Source organism: Oncorhynchus masou, chromosome 19, assembly GCF_036934945.1.
Source record: "Oncorhynchus masou masou isolate Uvic2021 chromosome 19, UVic_Omas_1.1, whole genome shotgun sequence".
NCBI lineage: Eukaryota > Metazoa > Chordata > Actinopteri > Salmoniformes > Salmonidae > Oncorhynchus > Oncorhynchus masou.
Genome location: NC_088230.1, coordinates 27950252 through 27969493, shown reverse-complemented (window position 1 = coordinate 27969493; position 19242 = coordinate 27950252). Strand labels below are relative to the sequence as shown.

Here is a 19242-nt window from a genome sequence, read left to right as displayed (position 1 = left end):
AAATATTTACATAGGCCAATGTTTTTTTTCTTGTAGCATGAAAAGCATAGGTCCTGCAAAAGTCAATTTCCTACTAATGTCAAGTAGAAGAGTATTGCTCTCTAAAGAATAGCATTAAACTGAAAGAAAATACAAAAAGTGAAATAGTGAAATAGTGAAAACTATTCAGGTTATTTTAGCAGCACTGATTATATGCAAGACTAAGGGCATGTAAAGTAAAAAAAAACAAAATCACATTAATGCCATGCCTCCTATTGCCACATTAACACATAAAAATCCCACACTGCCACAGTCCTGTAGGCCTACATGAGTATAAAAGTATAAAACAATATATACTGAACAAAAATACACTATATATACAAATGTATGTGGACACCCCTTCAAATTAGTGGATTCGGCTATTTCAACCACACCCGTTACTGATCGGTGTATAAAATCGAGCACACAGCCATGCAATCTCCATAGACAAACATTGGCAGTAGATTGGCCTTACTGAAGAGCTCAGTTACTTTCAACGTGGCACCATCATAGGATGCCAACTTTCCAAAAGTTAGTTTGTCAAATTTCTGCCCTGCTCGAGCTGCCACCTAGGAGCAACAACGGCTCAGCTGCGAAGTGATAGGCCACACAAGCTCACAAAACGGGATTGGCAAGTGCTGAAGCGTGTAGCGCTTAAAAATCATCTGTCTTCAGTTACAGTGCTCACTACCGAGTTCCAAACTGCCTCTGGAAGCAACGTCAGCACAAAAACTGTTGATCGGGTGCTTCATGAAATGGGTTTCCATGGCCGAGCAATCACACTTCACTTCGTCCAACGAAAGAATCAGGGTTTGGTGGATGCAAGGAGAACGCTACCTGCCCCAATGCATAGTGCCAACTGTAAAGTGTGGTGGAGGAGGAATAATGGTCTGAGGCTGTTTTTCATGGTTCGGGCTAGGCCCCTTAATTCCAGTGAAGGGAAATCTTAATGCTACAGCATACAATTACATTCTAGACGATTCTGTGCTTCAAACTTTGTGGCAACAGTTTGAGGAAGGCCCTTTCCTGTTTCAGCATGACAATGCCCTCGCGCACCAAGCGAGGTCCATAAAGAAATGGTTTGTCAAGATCAGTGTGGATGAACTTGACTGGCCTGCACAGAGCCCTGACCTTAACCCCATCGAACACCTTTGGGATGAATTGGAATGCCGACTGCGAGTCAGGCCTAATCGCCCAACATCAGTGCCGACCTCACTAATGCTCTTGTGGCTGAATGGAAGCAAGTCCCTGCAGCAATGTTCCAACATCTAGTGGAAAGCCTTCCCAGAACAGTGGAAGCTGTTATAGCAGCAAAAGGGGTAGCAACTCCATATTAATGCCCATGATTTTGGAATGAGATGTTCGACGAGCAGGTATACACATGATTTTGGTCATGTAGTGTATAAACACAACATGCAACAATTTCAAAGATTTTACTGAGTCACAGTTCTTATAAGGAGATCAGTCAATTTAAATAACTGAATTAAGCCCTAATCTATGGATTTCACATGAGTGGGAATATAGATATGCATTTGTTGGTGACAGATAGTTTAAGAAAAGGTAGAGGAGTGGATCGGAAAAACACCATTTGCCTCATGCAATGCGACACATCTCCGTCGCATTGAATTGATCAGCCTGTTGATTGTGGCCTGTGGAATGTTGTCCCACTCCTCTTCAATGGCTTTGCAAAGTTTCTGGTTATTAGCGGCAACTGGAAACCACTGTCAAACATGTCGATGCAGAGCATCCCAAACATGCTCAACGAGTGACATGTCTGGTGAATATGCAGGCCATGGAAGAAGTGGGACTGTCACGCCTTGGTCTTAGTATTTTGTGTTTTAGTTAATTAGTTGGTCAGGCCAGGGTGTGACATGGGTTTATTGTTTGTTGTATTTCTTAGTGGGTTTTTTTAGTTATTGGGATTGTGGCTGATTAGGGGTGTGTGTTGCATAGGTTTGGCTGCCTGAGGCGGTTCTCAATCAGAGTCAGGTGATTCTCGTTGTCTCTGATTGGGAACCGTATTTAGGTAGCCTGGGTTTCACTTTGTATTTCGTGGGTGATTGTTCCTGTCTCTGTGTAGTGTTCACCAGATAGGCTGTAATAGGTTTCACGGTCCGTTTTGTTGTTTTTTGTATTTATAAGTTATTTTGTGTATCGCCATTTGTTCCATTAAAGAACATGAGTAACCAACACGCTGCCTTTCGGTCCGACTTTCTTTCGACAAACGAAGAACGCCGTTACAGGGACATTTTCAGCATTCGGGAACTGTGTACAGATCCTTGTGACATGGGGCCGTGCATTATCATGCTGAAACATGAGGTGATGGCGGTGGATGAATGGCACGACAATGGGCCTCAGGCTTTCGCCATGGTATCTCTGTGCATTCAAATTGCCATCGATAATATACAATTGTGTTCATTGTCAGCAGCTTATGTCTGCCCATATCATAACCCCACCGCCACCATGGGGCACGCTGACCTCAGCAAACCCTTCGCCCACACGACGCCATACACGTTGTCTGACATCTGCCCGGTACAGTTGAAACCGGTATTCAATCCGTTAAGAACACACTTCTCCAGCAGGCCAGTAGCCATTGAAGGTGAGCATTTGCCCACTGAAGTCGGTTATGATGCCAAACTGCAGTCAGGTCAAGACCCTAGTGAGTACGATGACCATGCAGATGAGCTTCTCTGAGACGGATTCTGACAGTTTGTGCAGAAATACTTTGGCTGTCCAAAACCACAGTTTCATCAGCTGTCCGGGTGGCTGGTCTCAGAAGATCCTGCCGATGAAGAAGCCGGATGTGGAGGTCCTGGGCTGACATGGTTACACGTGGTCTTCAGTTGTGAGGCCTGTTGGACGTACTGCCAAATACTCTAAAACTACATTGGTGGCAGCTTACGGTTGAGAAATTAACATAAAATTCTCTGGCAACAACTCTGGTGGACATTCCTGCAGCCAGCATGCCAATTGCACGCTCCCTCAATACTTGAAACATCTGTGGCATTGTGTTGTGTGACAAAACTGCACATTTTAGAGTGGCCTTTTATTCCCCAGCACAAGGTGCACCTATGCAATGATCATGCTGTTTAATCAGCTTCTTGATATGCCACACCTGTCAGGTGGATGGATTATCTTGGCAAAGGAGAAATGCTCACTAACAGGGATGTAAACAAATGTATGCACAACATTTTAGAGAAATAAGCTTTTTGTGCATATGGAACATTTCTGGGATCTTTTATTTCAGCTCATGAAACACTTTACATGTTGCTTTTATATTCTTGTTCAGGGTATGTAAAATCCAATAAGTGATCATCTATTGCACCACACATGCATTAGTAGCATGGTCCCTGGAACTCAGCTGTGCTTCACATATAGCCTCCATCCATCCCTGCTGTTCTGCTATGGTGCCAGCCTTTAGGAAGAAGGTCCGCTTCCTGTCCTTAGGAGTAATAGTCCATTCGAATGATCCATCGCCTCCTTCAACAACCTCTACCACTGCCCCAACCAGGTTGATGGGCTTCAGAAGCTTCTGGATGAAGGAGAAGTGATGTTGTTTTAGATGGCAGATATGCTGTGCTTCCCAATTGGCACCCTATTCCCTATATATTGTGCGTTCCTATCGGCACCCTGTTCCCTATATTGGCTGCAGAAAGCCTTTGTTGAACTGAAATTGGTACATCATGGAAGTAAAACTAAGTGTATGTTATTTTCCAAATCACGTAAAAATGTATCTGAACATTTATGCATGCATACTTTGGATGGTGCCCTCATTGACCGTGTCCCCGCTTATAAATATCTGGGCATCTGGATTGTCAAAAAGCTATCTTTCCAAAGGCATGTTGATGAGTTAGGTAAAAAAATTAAGAATGAAAATAATATTCTTCTATAGGAACAGGTTCTGTCTTTAATTAAATAGCAGAAAACATCTAATTCAGTCAACATTCATTCTGGTTATTGACGATGGCAATATTGTTTATATGAATGCAGCCGCCACTGTATTGAAGACATTGGATGCAGTTTATCATAGCGCATTGCGCTTTATTACAGGGGATAAGTTCTGTACACATCCTTGCATTTTGTATCAGAAAGTAGGCTGGCCCTCCTTGAAGTCTCATAGATTGATGCATTGTACTCTTTTTGTCTACAAAGCCCTCGTGCATAAACTTCTGCCATACCTTACCTCATTGTTAACCTTCAGGCATATAAATGACCAGACCTGGACTCAGGGATGACTAACCCTGGAGATCCCTTCAATCACCACTGAGTAGGTACATCTGCTTTTAGTTTTTTTGGTCTCTCATGTTGAATGATCTCCAAAAGTTCTTAAAGTTGATGGAGTTGGTGCCTCTCGGGTAATTCAGGCGGATTTTAGAGGGCCTTTTACTGAAGAATGTGTATGATTGTGTTTTGATTTTCATGTTTTGTGTAATTGATGTGTATATAAATATGCATAGTGTAATTGATGTGTATATACATATGTATTGTGTAATTGATGTGTATATAGATATGTATTGTATAATTGATGTGTATATAGATATGTATTGTGTAATTGATGTGTTCATGCAGGGCTCAACTGCAAAAAAGACCACGATCTCAGCATGATTCCCTGGCTAAATAAAGGTTAAATAAAAATGTAATAAAAATATAGTGTACATCCTTTGGGCCCTGGTCAAAAGTAGTACACTACAAAGGGAATAGGGTGCAATTTGGAACATATATATGACCTAGGCATAGTTTGCTGCCTTGTAATAAAATCCCAAAGTAAATGCAATATAGCCTACTGTCTCGACATTTCAAGCAAACATGTAAACTAAATAACAATAGCATACTTTTAATTGACTTTGTATTCCTTTAACAGTGTTCAAAACACCTAGCTAAGTGAGACCTTGCCACCTTACAGCTGTAGACGTCAGTAAACGGCCCGCTGCTATGGTAACAGGACAACACTGTAGGAAGTAAGGGAACATGTTGCACTGACACCGCTGAAAGTTACAATGTATGTAACGCTTGGTCGCATAAACATAGGGGCGAAAATGCTGTCTCCTAAATAAAAATTTAGTCTTAGCTTGCATGACAAGTTCCCTAGAAAATTAACTGTTGTCTTCTTACCTCTTCATTTTCACCATAAAACAGTAGAGTTTCTTTCAACTGAAACCATGCGCGTTTCCACCGGTGCGTAAAATGAGTGCGCTTGGATAACCATCCTTTTTTGTCCTCTTTTATCTCAACTGGGTTTTCATCTGCGCCGTTAGAGGTCGCAGATACTACAGCCATCATAGAGTTTTGTGAATAACGGGATAAATAGCTGAGAAATTAGCCTGTAATTCAAGAGCGTCACACACCCAAAGCCTAGTGGGTAATGTCGTTATTTTTGTCCAGCCGCACCATAAACTGATGGCGCGCGGAACGAAGACTAGAACTTCCAGTCCCAGAAAGCCCTGTGTTGTGTTGTTACAGAATGAGTGGGGACGGGAGGGTTAAAATGCCGCGTTTACACACAAGTCGGAAGTAAGTAAACACGGATATTTACAACTTGTCGATATACACGTTCGCGTTCAACCAGTTAGGAAGTCAGACATTTCCGAGTGTCCTAGTTCCGACTAGTACATGAACGCGGCATATTACAGTGCGATAATAGGATACTGACAAACTGGTTGCTATCTGGCTACATGAAGAAAGTTAGGAAAGGAAAGTAGTATAGTTGGCAAAATATTCAGGCTTTGCACTCATGCCAAAATAGGGAGTTTGGAGCCAAATCTAAACACTCACACCCGACCACCGTGATGTCACAGTTCAAGCGTTCGAACGTCTTGGAAGATAAGAATTAACACACACATTGTTCATCTCCAGAGTGAAACCCGTCCTTTTCGAAAAGGTAAATGTATTTCAAAGATTTTATACCTTATCAAAAGAGCACGTATACGGGCTTTGTGTGGGCATTTATAAGTGAAATAGATCAAGCATAGGCTATGTACAGTTAATCATATTACAAGCAATTACATGAACATGTTTTACCTCTCCCAATCAAATGAGAGCACATATCCAGACGTGTCTTGATTTCAGATGTGTTAGTCAAGTTCTAAATTCATTATGCAAAGGCACAACAAGTGATGATGATAATAATAATAATACTGTTGTTATATTGTTGTTATTATTGATACCCTTTAAATGGTTATATTAAATGATTGTATACAGTACAAGCTGTTTTGCAGCCTATTCATTTACAGTAACTTTTGGCTAATCAATCAATATTCTGACTCATTGATCCTACAAGTTTTTCCCCACATAAATGTTCTCCATTACCTACTCTCATCTATAGTTTTTTTTGTTACCAGATAATTTACGGGGAATTAGAAACGTTCTACTCCATGGAGTTGCAACTGATGAGAACTGCTCGGTGGTTGTTTCTTCTACTCACGATAAGAACAGTTTTTTGTTGCGCTGAGGCTGAACATTCTCCAATGGTTGGGAACTTTTTGCAGAAGCACTTTGTCCTCGGAGTGTAGTAGAGCTGAGAATGGAGGAAGAATCAACATGATTCCATTGAACATTTATTGTTATGTGCCTCGTGTGAGCTGTCGAAGAGGAACGGGCACAATTTACACTTCAGAGGAATTGTTTATTTTTTTATAGAGTTGATGTTCAGTAATACATCAAAGATGTCTTATTTGTAAAAGTAAGCTAAAGTGCTTACTAGAATTCGTTTTCCCCCCCGAATGATCTATCACTTATTCAACCGACTGGATATTCTGAACAAATTACCAAGATGCTTCAACAAAGCCAATGTTGTTGAATAGAACTTGAGAGCTGTTATTCGAAATAATACGTTCGATGTCGGTCAACTTTGACTCTTTACCTCGTCAAGAAGACATAAGACAGCCAATGTCTGCCTGCAGCAGTTCTTCCCCTCCACCCTTACCCAGACTGTGCCCCCTCTCTGTGGCTCCGAATCCAGTCGCCCCACCGACTCCTTCGCCGTCTCCAAGCCCGCCGGCGACACTCTACAGTCGACTGTCAAATGGGAGTCTCAGCGCCCCGAGCCCCACCAACTCCGGGTGCTCTTTCCACGGGGTGTCTTTTCTTATCCAGATCGGACTCACCAGGGAAACGGTGAACCTGGATGCCAGCGATCTGTCCGGGATATCTGCGGTGAAGGAGCTCGTATGTTCAATAGTGGACCAAAAGGTAAGGTAACAATTTACACCACAGTGCTGTTATTACTGTGTAACTAATTACAATGTAATTGCAGTTCAACAAATATTATAATGATTCATTATGACAATGTACTTACAGCAGTAACTCTAACCTTAGCTAACCTAACCCTAAAGACAAACCATTTCTTGGACATATAGTCCTCATGATGGGCATGCATGGAGACAGATCAGATCACATCAAAACCTGAACAAAAACTATACACTCTAAATTATTTTACAGTTGTCTGTGACCTGCTATATTCATCATATTGTATTGGGATTTTAGTTTAGTTGATTAATTCGACCATTAAAAAAATTAATATATATATATAATTTAATATGACACACAATCTCCTTTAGTGGTCTGTATAGCAAATTGTAATACACTTAATTTATTTGTAGGCTACACTCTTTAGACTGTTACATATGACATCGATTTTTAAAGACCTTGTTGATTTCTAAGAGTTAGAAAACTCATATTTGGACTGTTTTTTGTAGTTATTACTTTTTTTATAGAGCGTACAGGTGTTTAGTGTTGAACCATGAGGTGAGGCGTTACATTGTAAAGTAAGCATCAGTGTAAGAAAAAAAACAAGAGGTTGCATTTGAGAGAAGTACAATTGAAACAGGGCAAATGTACTGTATAGTTGTGGTTTTCACAGGTGTAATATTCTGTTTTGCTTTCTGCTTATGAGTGTTACACCTGTTTTTGCACACAATAGATGCCACAGGGGTTGTTTAGATGAGAGGTGACGGATTCTACCTCCTACTTTGCAAAATATTGAAATACTGTGGTAGGCTGGAAAACACAGATAACATGTTTCCCAGAGTAGACTACATTACTCAACAACATCTTCACTTGCTCTTGTAAGGTATATGGCCTTATCACACATACCACTCCCAGTTTCTCATTGTGTGACAAATACACAGAGCAATGTATAACAAGTTTGTTCTTGTATGGTTCTTGAGTAAAAGTAGAAAAATTACATTTTGTTATGATGATGGGGGATTGACACAACAGCGATGGCACAATATACCGTAGAGGCATGTTTTTACTGTCTGTGTTAGATTTCATCAAAGAAAAGGGGTGTAACATTTTTCATTCTGTGTGAGCCATAGTGCAACATCAGCTCTTTTCTATTCCTCAATTTAAACATATGGGGCCTATTGCAATGACCACTGGCCAGCGTACTAACTCAAGGTCATCGCTGGTTCAAAAACATTGCCCTAAAATCACTCGCACAGCTGATCTCAATTGCAACCATCACTTGTCACCGATTTATGTCGAGGTTATCTTTTATACCTTATTGCTGCCAAAAAAGTTCAAGAACACTCCTCCCTTTGGTGGGTATTATCAATGGAACAAATTGATCCTGATTTTTTTGTAGACTTACGACGAATGATCTATTTTGACAATCAGTCCGTACAACTGAAATAAAGTATTTCCTTGTTTACCACGGAAAATCTAATGTGGCAATTTACCTGACACCTTGTATGAATGGAAAAATAATATGGTCTAACCTATTGTTACTATATATTTTTCTCTCCAATTTATGTAATCCATTAATTACAACTTGTCTATAAAAAGAAAATGCATCGCTTGAGGCGACACTAGGATCGATCCCAGGCTGTGTCATAGCCGGCCATGACCCGGAGACCCATGAGGCAGCTCACAATTGGCCCAGTGTCGTCCGGGTTAGGGGAGGGTTTGGCCGCCCGGGATATACTTGTTTCATCGCTCTCTGGCAACTCCTTGTGGCGGGCCGGGCGCCTGCAAGCTGCCTTTGGTTGTCAGTTGTATGGTGTTTCCTCCGACACATTGGTGCGGCCGGCTTCCGGGTCAAGCGAGCAGTGTGTCAATAATCAGTGTGGCTTGGAAGGGTAGTGTTTTGGAGGATGCATGGCTCTCGACCTTCACCTCTCCCAAGTCCGTACGGGAGTTGCAGCGATGGGACAAGACTGTAACTAGCAATTGGGGAGAAAAAGTGGTAAAAGTACAAGAAAAAAAAAAAAGTTAGCTTGAAAAAGTATGGTAATTTCTTATCAAGATCGCGGGGAAATATCCCTGGACTGCAAGGAAAGAAGGAAAGAAATTCCACAAATAAACTTTTAAGAAGGCACACCTGTTAATAGAAATGCATTCCAGTTGACTACCTCATGAAGCTGGTTGAGAGAATGCCAAGAGTGTGCAAAGCTGTCATCAAGGCAAAGGGTGGCTATTTGAAGAATCTCAAATATTAAATATATTTTGATTTGTTTAACACTTTTTTGTTTACTACATGATGCCATTTGTGTTATTTCATAGTTTTGATGTCTTCACTATTATTCTACAATGTAGAAAATAGTCAAAATAAACAAAAACTCTTGAATGAGTAGGTGTTCTAAAACGTTTGACTGGTAGTGTATGTAGACTATGAAGTGACAATGATGTAGGCTGTGTGTAGCGGTTAGAGGTCATGATATGAAGGGTTGGCCTGTAAAGTTTTTTTTTGTCTGGTCACAGAAAGTTGATGTGTTGTCCACAAGCAACGGGAAAAGGTGAGAGGAGGAGATTGTTGTGAGAAGGAATAATATACACAATGATCAAAGTGCTTATGCTGTTTTTATGTGGCTGTTATGAAAGTGAACTGTGTGTGTGATCAGGGGTGTATTCATTCTGCCGATTCTGTATAAAAACACTTCTTGAACGGAAGCAAACGGAACATAACGGGAATAAAAATACCTGATTTTGTCCAATAGAAACTCACATTTGCAACTTTTGGACTAATGATTACACCTTAGATCAGCTAGATGCAGGCAAGAGTGTGCAAGGCAGTATCGCATGTGTCACTGTCTGTCACCTTGATTACAAAAAAAATTCTCGACCTGTGCACCTACGTTTTAAACTTTCATTCATAGGCTAGGTTGTAGCAACCTCATGATGGGTAAAGGGAACATTTGAGTATCATGTAGTAGCCTAAATCTATTGATGTTACATTGAGCTGGATGATTGGAATATGAATGACAGGTATCTAATAGAAATGCTGTAATAAGGCCACGCTCCTACCTCACTTAAATGACGCCGACCGTCACTGCTGTACGGTCCAAACCAGAAATGTGAATTAAATCAATTCAATCGCGATGAGTTAGGCCTATGCCATATTTTTTATTTAAAATATATTAAAAAGGTTTAAATGAAATATATGTTTTAACACACAGGTGCATATCATCTCCCGTTTGTAGAATTTGACCAGCATTGACCTGCGTTCGTTGCAATCGACCCATCTCGTTTAACCACATGGTTATGAGGCTGCTTGCTCGGCCTTCAAACTTGCACTATACATTATCCTTAGCCTTCTCTGGAAGCCATGAGTGTATCCAGTATCCACTATTCATACTATATAGGTCAACAACAAAACTACATGTACATCACATTACTGATGGTGGTTCATACCATAAAGAGATGTTGATATGTCTTCCCACCACCTCACTTTAAAAAACTGTCCCAAATGGCTCCCTATTCCTTATGGGCTCTGGTCAAAAGTAGTGCACTATATAGGGAATAGGATGCCATTTGAGACGTAATTTCCCCCCCCTGGTGTGGGAGTATTGAAACTCTGGGCCCATATTTACGGTATGTTGGACCATGTAATATTTGTTCTCCTGTAGGAGGGGAACAGGAACAGTCCCCGGGGTGTCCAGGAAGACAGTGGGGAAGTTCCCCTCCCTTGCAGCCCGCCATACTGTCCCGGGCTGCACCAGTCTGCCCGGCTCAGCTCCGTAGTCAGCCCCACCCTCCCTGTCCTGTCACATACCACGGTTGCAGGCTGCTGTAGGCAGCAGACAAAGAGGTGCTAGTGTGTGTAAAAAAAAAAACGGAGATTGGGGTTCCGATAAGTGATGTGTGTATATTCTAGCTGGAAGAAACAGAGTTGAGGCTAAAACTGTTAAGTTAATTGATGCAATATAAATTGCAAGGTAAAAGAGCATGAAATAGAGCAACCTATTCAGACAGAGGGAAAACAATCTGCTTATGTTTTTCATTAATGTATTGCACATGTAGTCTTTGGGTCATTCTAGGGCATTTCTCGCTTACTACGAAGCTCATTAAAGCAAAGGAGCTGAATTGCAGATTGCTGACCTATTCCTTAATGTCCAAACAATTGCACTTTGCCCTAATAAACAAATCTGTCTGTATTGCAAACTCTTAACCCAGTGTTGGAACTACAGAATTAGAAGGTTTTATTCTATCACATCAGCTGGTGAAGTTTCACAGAGATCATCATCATCATCATCATCAGTTCTGAAAATCACTAGGCGATGGGCTACTGAGATACAGTAGGGCTCCTTGCCATTGTAATAATATTAGCCACCACCCAGCTAGCACATAACGTTCTGAGAATCACGTTTCTTAGAGCTTGGTCAGAGCGTTGTTATCTTATCGTCATTTTGCAAACAACCTTCCCACAACCTTCTGGGTATGGTGCAGGATAGTTGCTTGGCTTCAGAACATTCTCAGCACATTTAAGGAACTTGAGAAAAAAACGTTATTTTCTTTGAATTTCATTACTTTAAGAGAACGTTTCCTAAATGTTCAAACATGGTTAGATCTACATTTAAATTTTGATAATGTTCTATGAATGTTCTCCAACTGGTTTGGCATTGGGAATGTTCTCAAATAGTTCAAAGAAAGTTAAGAAACAATGTTCTTCTGTGGGAATTTCAGTATTTCAACATAACGTTTCCTACAGGTTTCCTCATGGTTCAAATTAAAGTAATGTTCTCAAATTGATCCAACAAATTTGGGAGAAATAATGTTCTGCCATGAAAATTTAAGCATAAGGTTTTCTGCAGGTTTCCTTGCGGTTCATTTTAAAGTCATGTTCTCAGAACCTTAAGAAAACCACAAGAAAACATTAGTAACGCTCAAAGAATGTTCTAAGAATGTTATTTAAAACGTATACATTCCGTTCTCAGTGTCAACAAAACTCTCTCTATTCTCTATCTTGTTAGTTGTGTTGGCCGCACCCACTAATTGGCCACACCTGATCTTACTGAGTGATTGTTTCCTTTGAAATGGGGTCTGTTTGAATGGACTAAAATGAACAGCTTTGTATTAGTTTAAAAAAGAAAAAGCATGCATAAAAAAGCATGCTATCTCCATCCTGGTGGCGCAGTGGACTAATTCAATTGGTAGACAACAGAAGATCATGGGTTTGAATCTCACTGATGCCATACTAACTAAAATAAATGTATGTGTTTGTGTGATTAATGCCTAAGTAAATTCCTTTCAATGCATCCTATCTGTGCTTCCAGCTAAAAACAGTTAAGCTAGCAGTCTTATTGAAATGTTTGAAAAGTTATTCAAAAACCTTCAAATAACCAATCATTTCCGTTCTCAGAACGTTAATAAAATCTCCCAAGAAAACTTTCAGGGAACCATAGTAAAACGTTCTCAGAACCTCCTTGCAAATTGACCTCCCTTCAAATTAACAGGTGACATTTTCACTTCCATTCTCAGAACGTTTTAAAAAAAGTTATGTTTAAAAAATTTAATCTGTCACCTTTCACACGGATGAGGAAGTGCAACATCGGTGGATGGGTTGGATTGAGACGCAAAAAGATCTCTAGCTTAAATGTACACATTTTATGGGGATTTTTATATTATACTGATTTTATTTCAGTGGGGGCGTCAAGTCTAGGGAGTAGGTTAAGCAACTTCATTATTCCGCCATTGTTTTTATGGCCATTATTAGACAACACACATTGTGTGACATGAATGACATAGAACTGTGTTGATGGTGAGTGACTGACTGACCACCCACCCCTCCCACAGTACTGCATGTGGAGCTGTGCCATGTTGGTGGAGTGTATTTCCTGCTCTAAAGTACCATAGGCTAACAATTAGTTTCAGCCAGTGCACAGGACAAGACTGGAACAGCAGAGAGAACAAAGGTTAACTATGTAGCCTAGAATCAGGTTTATACATTTTCTCATCCAATTTATCATTAGGAATCTGATGGTGTGGTGTTATAGTATGAAGATAACTGAGGTCCTCCTCTCCCACTACCACCCTTTAAAAAAGCCCTGGTAAAAAGTGCTGCATTATACTGCATTATATATGGAATAGGGTGCAATTTGGGATGAACCCCTGGTTTGTGGAAGAGTAGAGATGAGAGAAAGAGAGAGAGAGAGAGAGAAAGAGTGAGGAAGTGAGAGAGAGAGAGAGAGAGAGAGAGAGAGAGAGAGAGAGAGAGAGAGAGAGAGAGAGAGAGAGAGAGAAAGAGTGAGGAAGAGTGAGGATGTGAGAGAGAGAGAGAGAGAGAGAGATAGAGGGTGGGGGAAGAGAGAGAGAGAGAGAGAGAGAGAGAGAGAGAGAAAGAGAGAGAGAGAAAGAGTGTGAGAGAGAGGGGGGAGGGAGAGAGAGACATTCTATCTTGCAAAATACACAATACATTGCCTTCATACCCCTTGACTTATTCCACATTTTCTTGTGTTTCAGCCCAAATTCAAAATGGATTAAATATTGTTTTTCTCACCCAATACCCCATAATGACAAAGTGAAAACATGTTTGTAGAAAACGTTGCATATTTATTGAAAATGAAATACAGAAATAATAATAATACTCATTTACATAAGTATTCACACCTCTGAGTCAATACATGTTAGAATCACCTTTGGATTCTTTCTGGGTATGTCTCTACGAGTTTTGCACACCTGGATTATTCTTTTTAAATTCTTCAAACTCTGTCAAGTTGGTTGTTGATCATGCTAGACAGCCATTTTCAAGTATTGCCATAGATTTTCAAGCAGATTTAAGTAAAAACTGTAACTAGTCCACCCAAGAACATTCAATGTCATCTTGGTAAGTAACTCCAGTGTATATTTGGACTTGTGTTTAAGGTTATTGTCCTGCTGAAAAGTACATTTGTCTCCCAGTGTCTGTTGGAAAGCAGTATGAACCCAGTTTTCCTCTAGGATTTTGCCTGTGCTTAGCTCTATTCCGGTTCTTTATATCCTAAAAAACTCCCTAGTCCTTGTCAATGACAAGCAAACCCATAACATGATGCAGCCACCACCATGCTTGAAAATATGAAGAGTGGTACTCAGTGATGTGTTGGATTTGCCCCAAACATAACACTTTGTATTCAGGATATAAAGTACATGTTTTGCCTCTCCAGCAACTGAGTTCGGAAGGACGCCTGTAATCTTTGTAGTGACTTGGTGTACTGATACACCATCTAAAGTGTAATTATTAACTTCACCATGCTCAAAGGGATATTCAATGTCTGCTTTTAAATTGTTTACACAACAACCAATAGGTGCCATTCTTTGTGAGGCATTGGAAAACCTCCCTGGTCTTTGTGGTTTAATCTGTGTTTGAAATTCACTGCTTGACTTAGGGGCTTTACAGATAATTGTTTGCCATTCTTTGTGAGGCATTGGAAAACCTCCCTGGTCTTTGTAGTTTAATCTGTGTTTGAAATTCACTGCTTGACTTCGGGACTTTACAGATAATTGTTTGTGTGGGGTATGGAGATGAGGTAGTCATTCAAAAAGTATTGCACACAAAGTGATTCCATGTTACTGATGTTATTTAGGCTTGTCATAACAAAGAAGTTGAATATATTTTGACTCAAGACATTTCAGCATTACATTTTTTTAATCAATTTATTAACATTTCAAAAACATAATTCCACTTTAACGTTATGGGGTATAGTGTGCAGGCTAGTGATACAAAATCTAAATTGAATCAATTTTAAATTTAGGCTGTCCAGGGGTGTGAATACCTTCTGAAGGCACTGTAATAAAGGAATTCAGGGATAGCCCATAGGGAATAACAAGTGTTTTATAGGGCATGTTATCAACATTTGGTAAATGTACATGGTGTCTGATTGTGATTTCTATGGGTACAACTGAGCCTGTATTATTTGAGACAGTACACTGGGGAACCCCTTTAAAGCATTGGTGATGCTGCTGCAGCTTGTGCGTTGGAGAATAATAATTAAGTTTCGCTGTGAGATACATACAATGGAATTGCCGTTCTTTCAGCATGTTGTCATCTGTGTACGCTACCAATAAACCTTGATTTGATTTGTTTAGTACCACGGCACGGTTCCTAAGGATTTATATAAACTTTTATGATTGCTCTTTTTGATTGATAAACCAGGCCTATTACTAGAGTAGAGGGAGGCACACTCATTTCATAATCTCCACAAATCATCTTATATAAAGCCCTGGTGGATTTGGAGAAATCACTTGAGCAGGTTTCGTTCAGTCTTTCTTTGCCTTGTTCCTGTTTCTTAAAACTCAGGATCACCAGAATGGAGGACTGTGCTTGGTGGGACACTATGTCTATTCTAGCTCTGGTCCAGGTCGTTAGTGCGGCTTGCTAATGTTTAGGAAGGCTCTGCATTAGTAAGCCACACTCACGGCCTAGAACAGAGCTACATCCGACACTGTTGGCATGTTACCTCTTTATTGGACAGGCGAGGGTCATTATCACATTCCTGTAGAATGTGTTCAGCTTTAAGGGCTTCGATCTCTGTAGGAGCCTTAGGCCTTGTATAACATCCCTGGCCTGTTGGCATCCCAAATGACACCCTATTCCCTATATAGTGCACTGCTTTTGACCAGAGCTCTGGTCAAAATTAGCGTACTATGTAGTGAATAGAGAGCTATTTGGAACGCACCCTCTGTGAAATGTTTAATGTAGAAAAGATTGTGCTGCCGAGGGGCTTGAACTCATCTGAAATCCCATGGTTATTCAGACTATGTAATGTGAACCGTGTGTGATATGTTGGACCATAAAAGGGTGGCAGTGGGATCTCTGGTTTTGGAGTCTAAGGCGGCGTCCCAAATGACAACCAATTCCATTTATTCCCCTATGGGTCCTGGTCAAAAGTAGTGCACTACAGTGCCTTGCAAAAGTACTCACCCTCTTGGCATTTTTCCTATTATGTTGCCTTACAACCTGGAATTAAAATGAATTTTTTGGGGGTTTGTATCTTTTGATTTACACAACATGCCACTTTGAAGATGCAAAATATTTTTCCTTGTGAAACAAACAAGAAATAAGACAAAAAAATAGAAAACTTGAGCGTGCATAACTATTTATCCCACCAAAAGTCAATACTTTGTAGAGCCACCTTTTGCAGCATTTTCAGCTGCAAGTCTCTTGGGGTATGTCTCTATAAGCTTGGCACATCTAGATTTTTGCCCATTCTTCAAGGCAAAATTGCTCCAGCCCCTTCAAGTTGGTTGGGTTCATCTAGTGTACAGCAATCTTTAAGTCATACCACAGATTCTCAATTGAATTGAGGTCTGGGCTTTGACTTGGCCATTCTAAAACAATTAAATGTTTCCCCTTAAACCACTCGAGTGTTGCTTTAGCAGTATGCTTAGGGTCATTGTCCTGCTGGAAGGTGAACCTCCCTCCCAGTCTCAAATCTCTGGAAGACAAACAGGTTTCCCTCAAGAATTTCCCTGTATTTAGCGCCATCCATCATTCCTTAAATTCTGACCAATTTCCCAGTCCCTGCCGATGAAAAACATCCCCACAGCATGATGCTGCCACCATCATGCTTCAGTGTGGGATGGTGTTCTCGGGGTGATGGGAGGTGTTGGGTTTGCGCCAGCATTTTCCTTGATGGCCAAAAAGCTCAATTTTAGTCTCATCTGACCAGAGTACCTTCTTCCATATGTTTGGGGAGTCTCCCACATGCCTTTTGGTGAACACCAAACGTGTTTGCTTATTTTTTTCTTTAAGCAATGGCTTTTTGTCAGACTACTCTTCCGTAAAGCCCAGCTCTGTGGAGTGTACGGCTTAAAGTGGTTCTATGGACAGATACTCCAATCTCCGATGTGGAGCTTTGCAGCTCCTTCAGTGCTGTTTTTGGTCTCTTTGTTGATTCTCTGATTAATGCCCTCCTTGCCTGGTCCGTGAGTTTTGATGGGATGAATACTTTTGCAGGGCACTGTAGCGTTGTTGAGGGAGTGTCACACTGTATAATGACAGGAGACAAGTGCAGGATTTTTTTTTTTTTACCTTTAACTAGGCAAGTCAGTTAAGAACAAATTCTTATTTTTAATGATGGCCTAGGAACAGTGGGTTAACTGCCTGTTCAGGGGAAGAACAACCGATTTGTACCATTGTCAGCTCGGGGATTTGAACTTGCAACCTTCCGGTTACCAGTCCAACGTTCTAACCACTAGGCTATCCTGCCACCGAATACATAAAAGGGGGATTTATTTTCTCCACCCACACAAAAGAGCGAGGTGTAAACCTTTAAACAATACACAGGACAAGACCCATAAAACAAGTGCACAATAACACACAACATGGAAGCCGATACAACAGAACAGGTGCGCTCACAAGACCAACGGACATGGTAACAATAACCAACAAGCACAATGGGGAACAGAGGGCACATATATAACATACTAATCAGGGGGAATGGGAACCAGGTGTGCGTAATGAGACAAGACAGTCCGGGGTTGGTGGTAATGAATCCAGTTCAGTGACGCCTAGAAGACCGGTGACTTAGACCTCCGGAGTTGGTGAATGGAATGAGCAGCAGTACCAGGGGGATCCGTGACAGGGACTATTGTTGAGGGAGCATTTTTGAGGGAGTATTGTTGATGGAGTTAGCACACAAGCATTTCTCTGCACCTTTTATACCTGCTGTAAACTGTGTATGTGATGAATAACATTTAATTTGATTTGAATTTCAGGCGGTCCCTGTCAGACAGTGTTATTTGTTTCTACATTGAAAGCCCTTTGTCCTTCACTGCGAAAAGGAACAGGAATAGACTCAGTACAATACAGAGTAAAAATAGCCAAGGATCATTGGAGCTGTACAGAAGTGTGTTTATGAGTATTTGACTCAAACACTTGGAAATGGAATGACGTTATCTAAGTAGTCTCAGTAGTCAATGCCATGGAGTCAGTCTGACGTTCCCTAAAGGTATAGCTCGCTGTCAACATCATGTGCTCCTTATCGTTAATCATACTGATACAGTGAAGTTAGGAATGATGCAGTGGGGCTAGGGTTAGGACTGATACAGTGGGGATAGGACTGATACAGTGGGGTTAACGTTAGTACTGATACAGGGGGTTAGGACTGATACAGTGAGGTTATGGTTAGGACTGATACAGTGGGGTTAGGGTTAGGACTGATACAGGGGATTTATGACAGATACAGGGGGGTTAGGACTGATACATTGAGGTTAGGGTTGGGACTGATACAGTGGGGTTAGGGTTGGCACTGATACAGGGGATTTATGACAGATACAGGGGGGTTAGGACTGATACAGTGAGGTTAGGGTTGGGACTGATACAGAGGGGTTAGGACTGATACAGTGAGGTTAGGGTTAGGACTGATACAGTGGGGTTAGGGTTGGGACTGATACAGGGGATTTATGACTGATACAGGGGGGTTAGGACTGATACAGTGAGGTTAGGGTTGGGACTGATACAGTGGGGTTAGGACTGATACAGTGGGGTTAGGGTTGGGACTGATACAGTGGGGTTAGGGTTAGGACTGATACAGTGGGGTTAGGGTTGGCACTGATACAGGGGATTTATGACAGATACAGGGGGGTTAGGGTTGGGACTGATACAGAGGGGTTAGGACTGATACAGTGAGGTTAGGGTGAGGACTGATACAGTGGGGCTAGGGTTGGGACTGATACAGGGGATTTATGACTGATACAGGGGGGTTAGGACTGATACAGTGAGGTTAGGGTTGGGACTGATACAGAGGGGTTAGGACTGATACAGTGGGGTTATGGTTAGGACTGATACAGTGGGGTTATGGTTAGGACTGATACAGTGGGATTAGAGTTGGGACTGATACAGTGGGGTTAGGGTTAGGACTGATACAGTGGGGTTAGTGTTGGGACTGATACAGTGGGGTTAGGGTTAGGACTGATACAGTGGGGTTAGTGTTGGGACTGATACAGTGGGGTTAGGGTTAGGACTGATACAGTGGGATTAGAGTTGGGACTGATACAGTAGGGTTAGGGTTAGGACTGATACAGTGGGGT

General features: G+C 41.2%; 2 protein-coding genes across 4 annotated transcripts in view; one reads left to right on the top strand and one right to left on the bottom strand.

Annotated features, from left to right (window-relative positions):
• Positions 1 to 3239: 3239 nt before the first annotated feature.
• si:ch73-111k22.3 (pleckstrin homology-like domain-containing protein) lies at positions 3240 to 5309 on the bottom strand. The gene is made up of 2 exons (XM_064924655.1): positions 5131 to 5309; positions 3240 to 3550 (listed from the first exon to the last, which is right to left on the bottom strand). Exons 1-2 carry the CDS (start codon positions 5296 to 5298, stop codon positions 3335 to 3337), a joined length of 384 nt encoding a protein of 127 aa, XP_064780727.1. The 5' UTR covers positions 5299 to 5309; the 3' UTR covers positions 3240 to 3334.
• A 277-nt stretch (positions 5310 to 5586) lies between these two features.
• LOC135506099 (serine/threonine-protein kinase D3-like) overlaps positions 5587 to 19242 on the top strand; it is a 60849-nt gene continuing 47193 nt past the window's right edge. For 2 of the 3 annotated variants that reach the window (XM_064925525.1, XM_064925524.1), the window contains exons 1-2: positions 5587 to 5896; positions 6357 to 7206. In XM_064925525.1, the coding sequence (XP_064781597.1) occupies positions 6853 to 7206 (354 nt within the window). In that variant the 5' untranslated portion in view covers positions 5587 to 5896; positions 6357 to 6852. Of the gene's footprint in view, positions 5897 to 6356; positions 7207 to 19242 lie in introns of those variants that run through there. The other variant, XM_064925527.1, reaches the window with a different exon arrangement.

Bases quoted from the DNA above. Each gene is read 5' to 3' on its own strand.
- si:ch73-111k22.3 (XM_064924655.1), bottom strand. From the start codon at position 5,298: ATGATGGCTGTAGTATCTGCGACCTCTAACGGCGCAGATGAAAACCCA. The intron at 3,551-5,130 runs GTAAGAAGACAA...TCCTTCATCCAG, and splicing joins TTTATGGTGAAAATGAAGAG to AAGCTTCTGAAGCCCATCAA.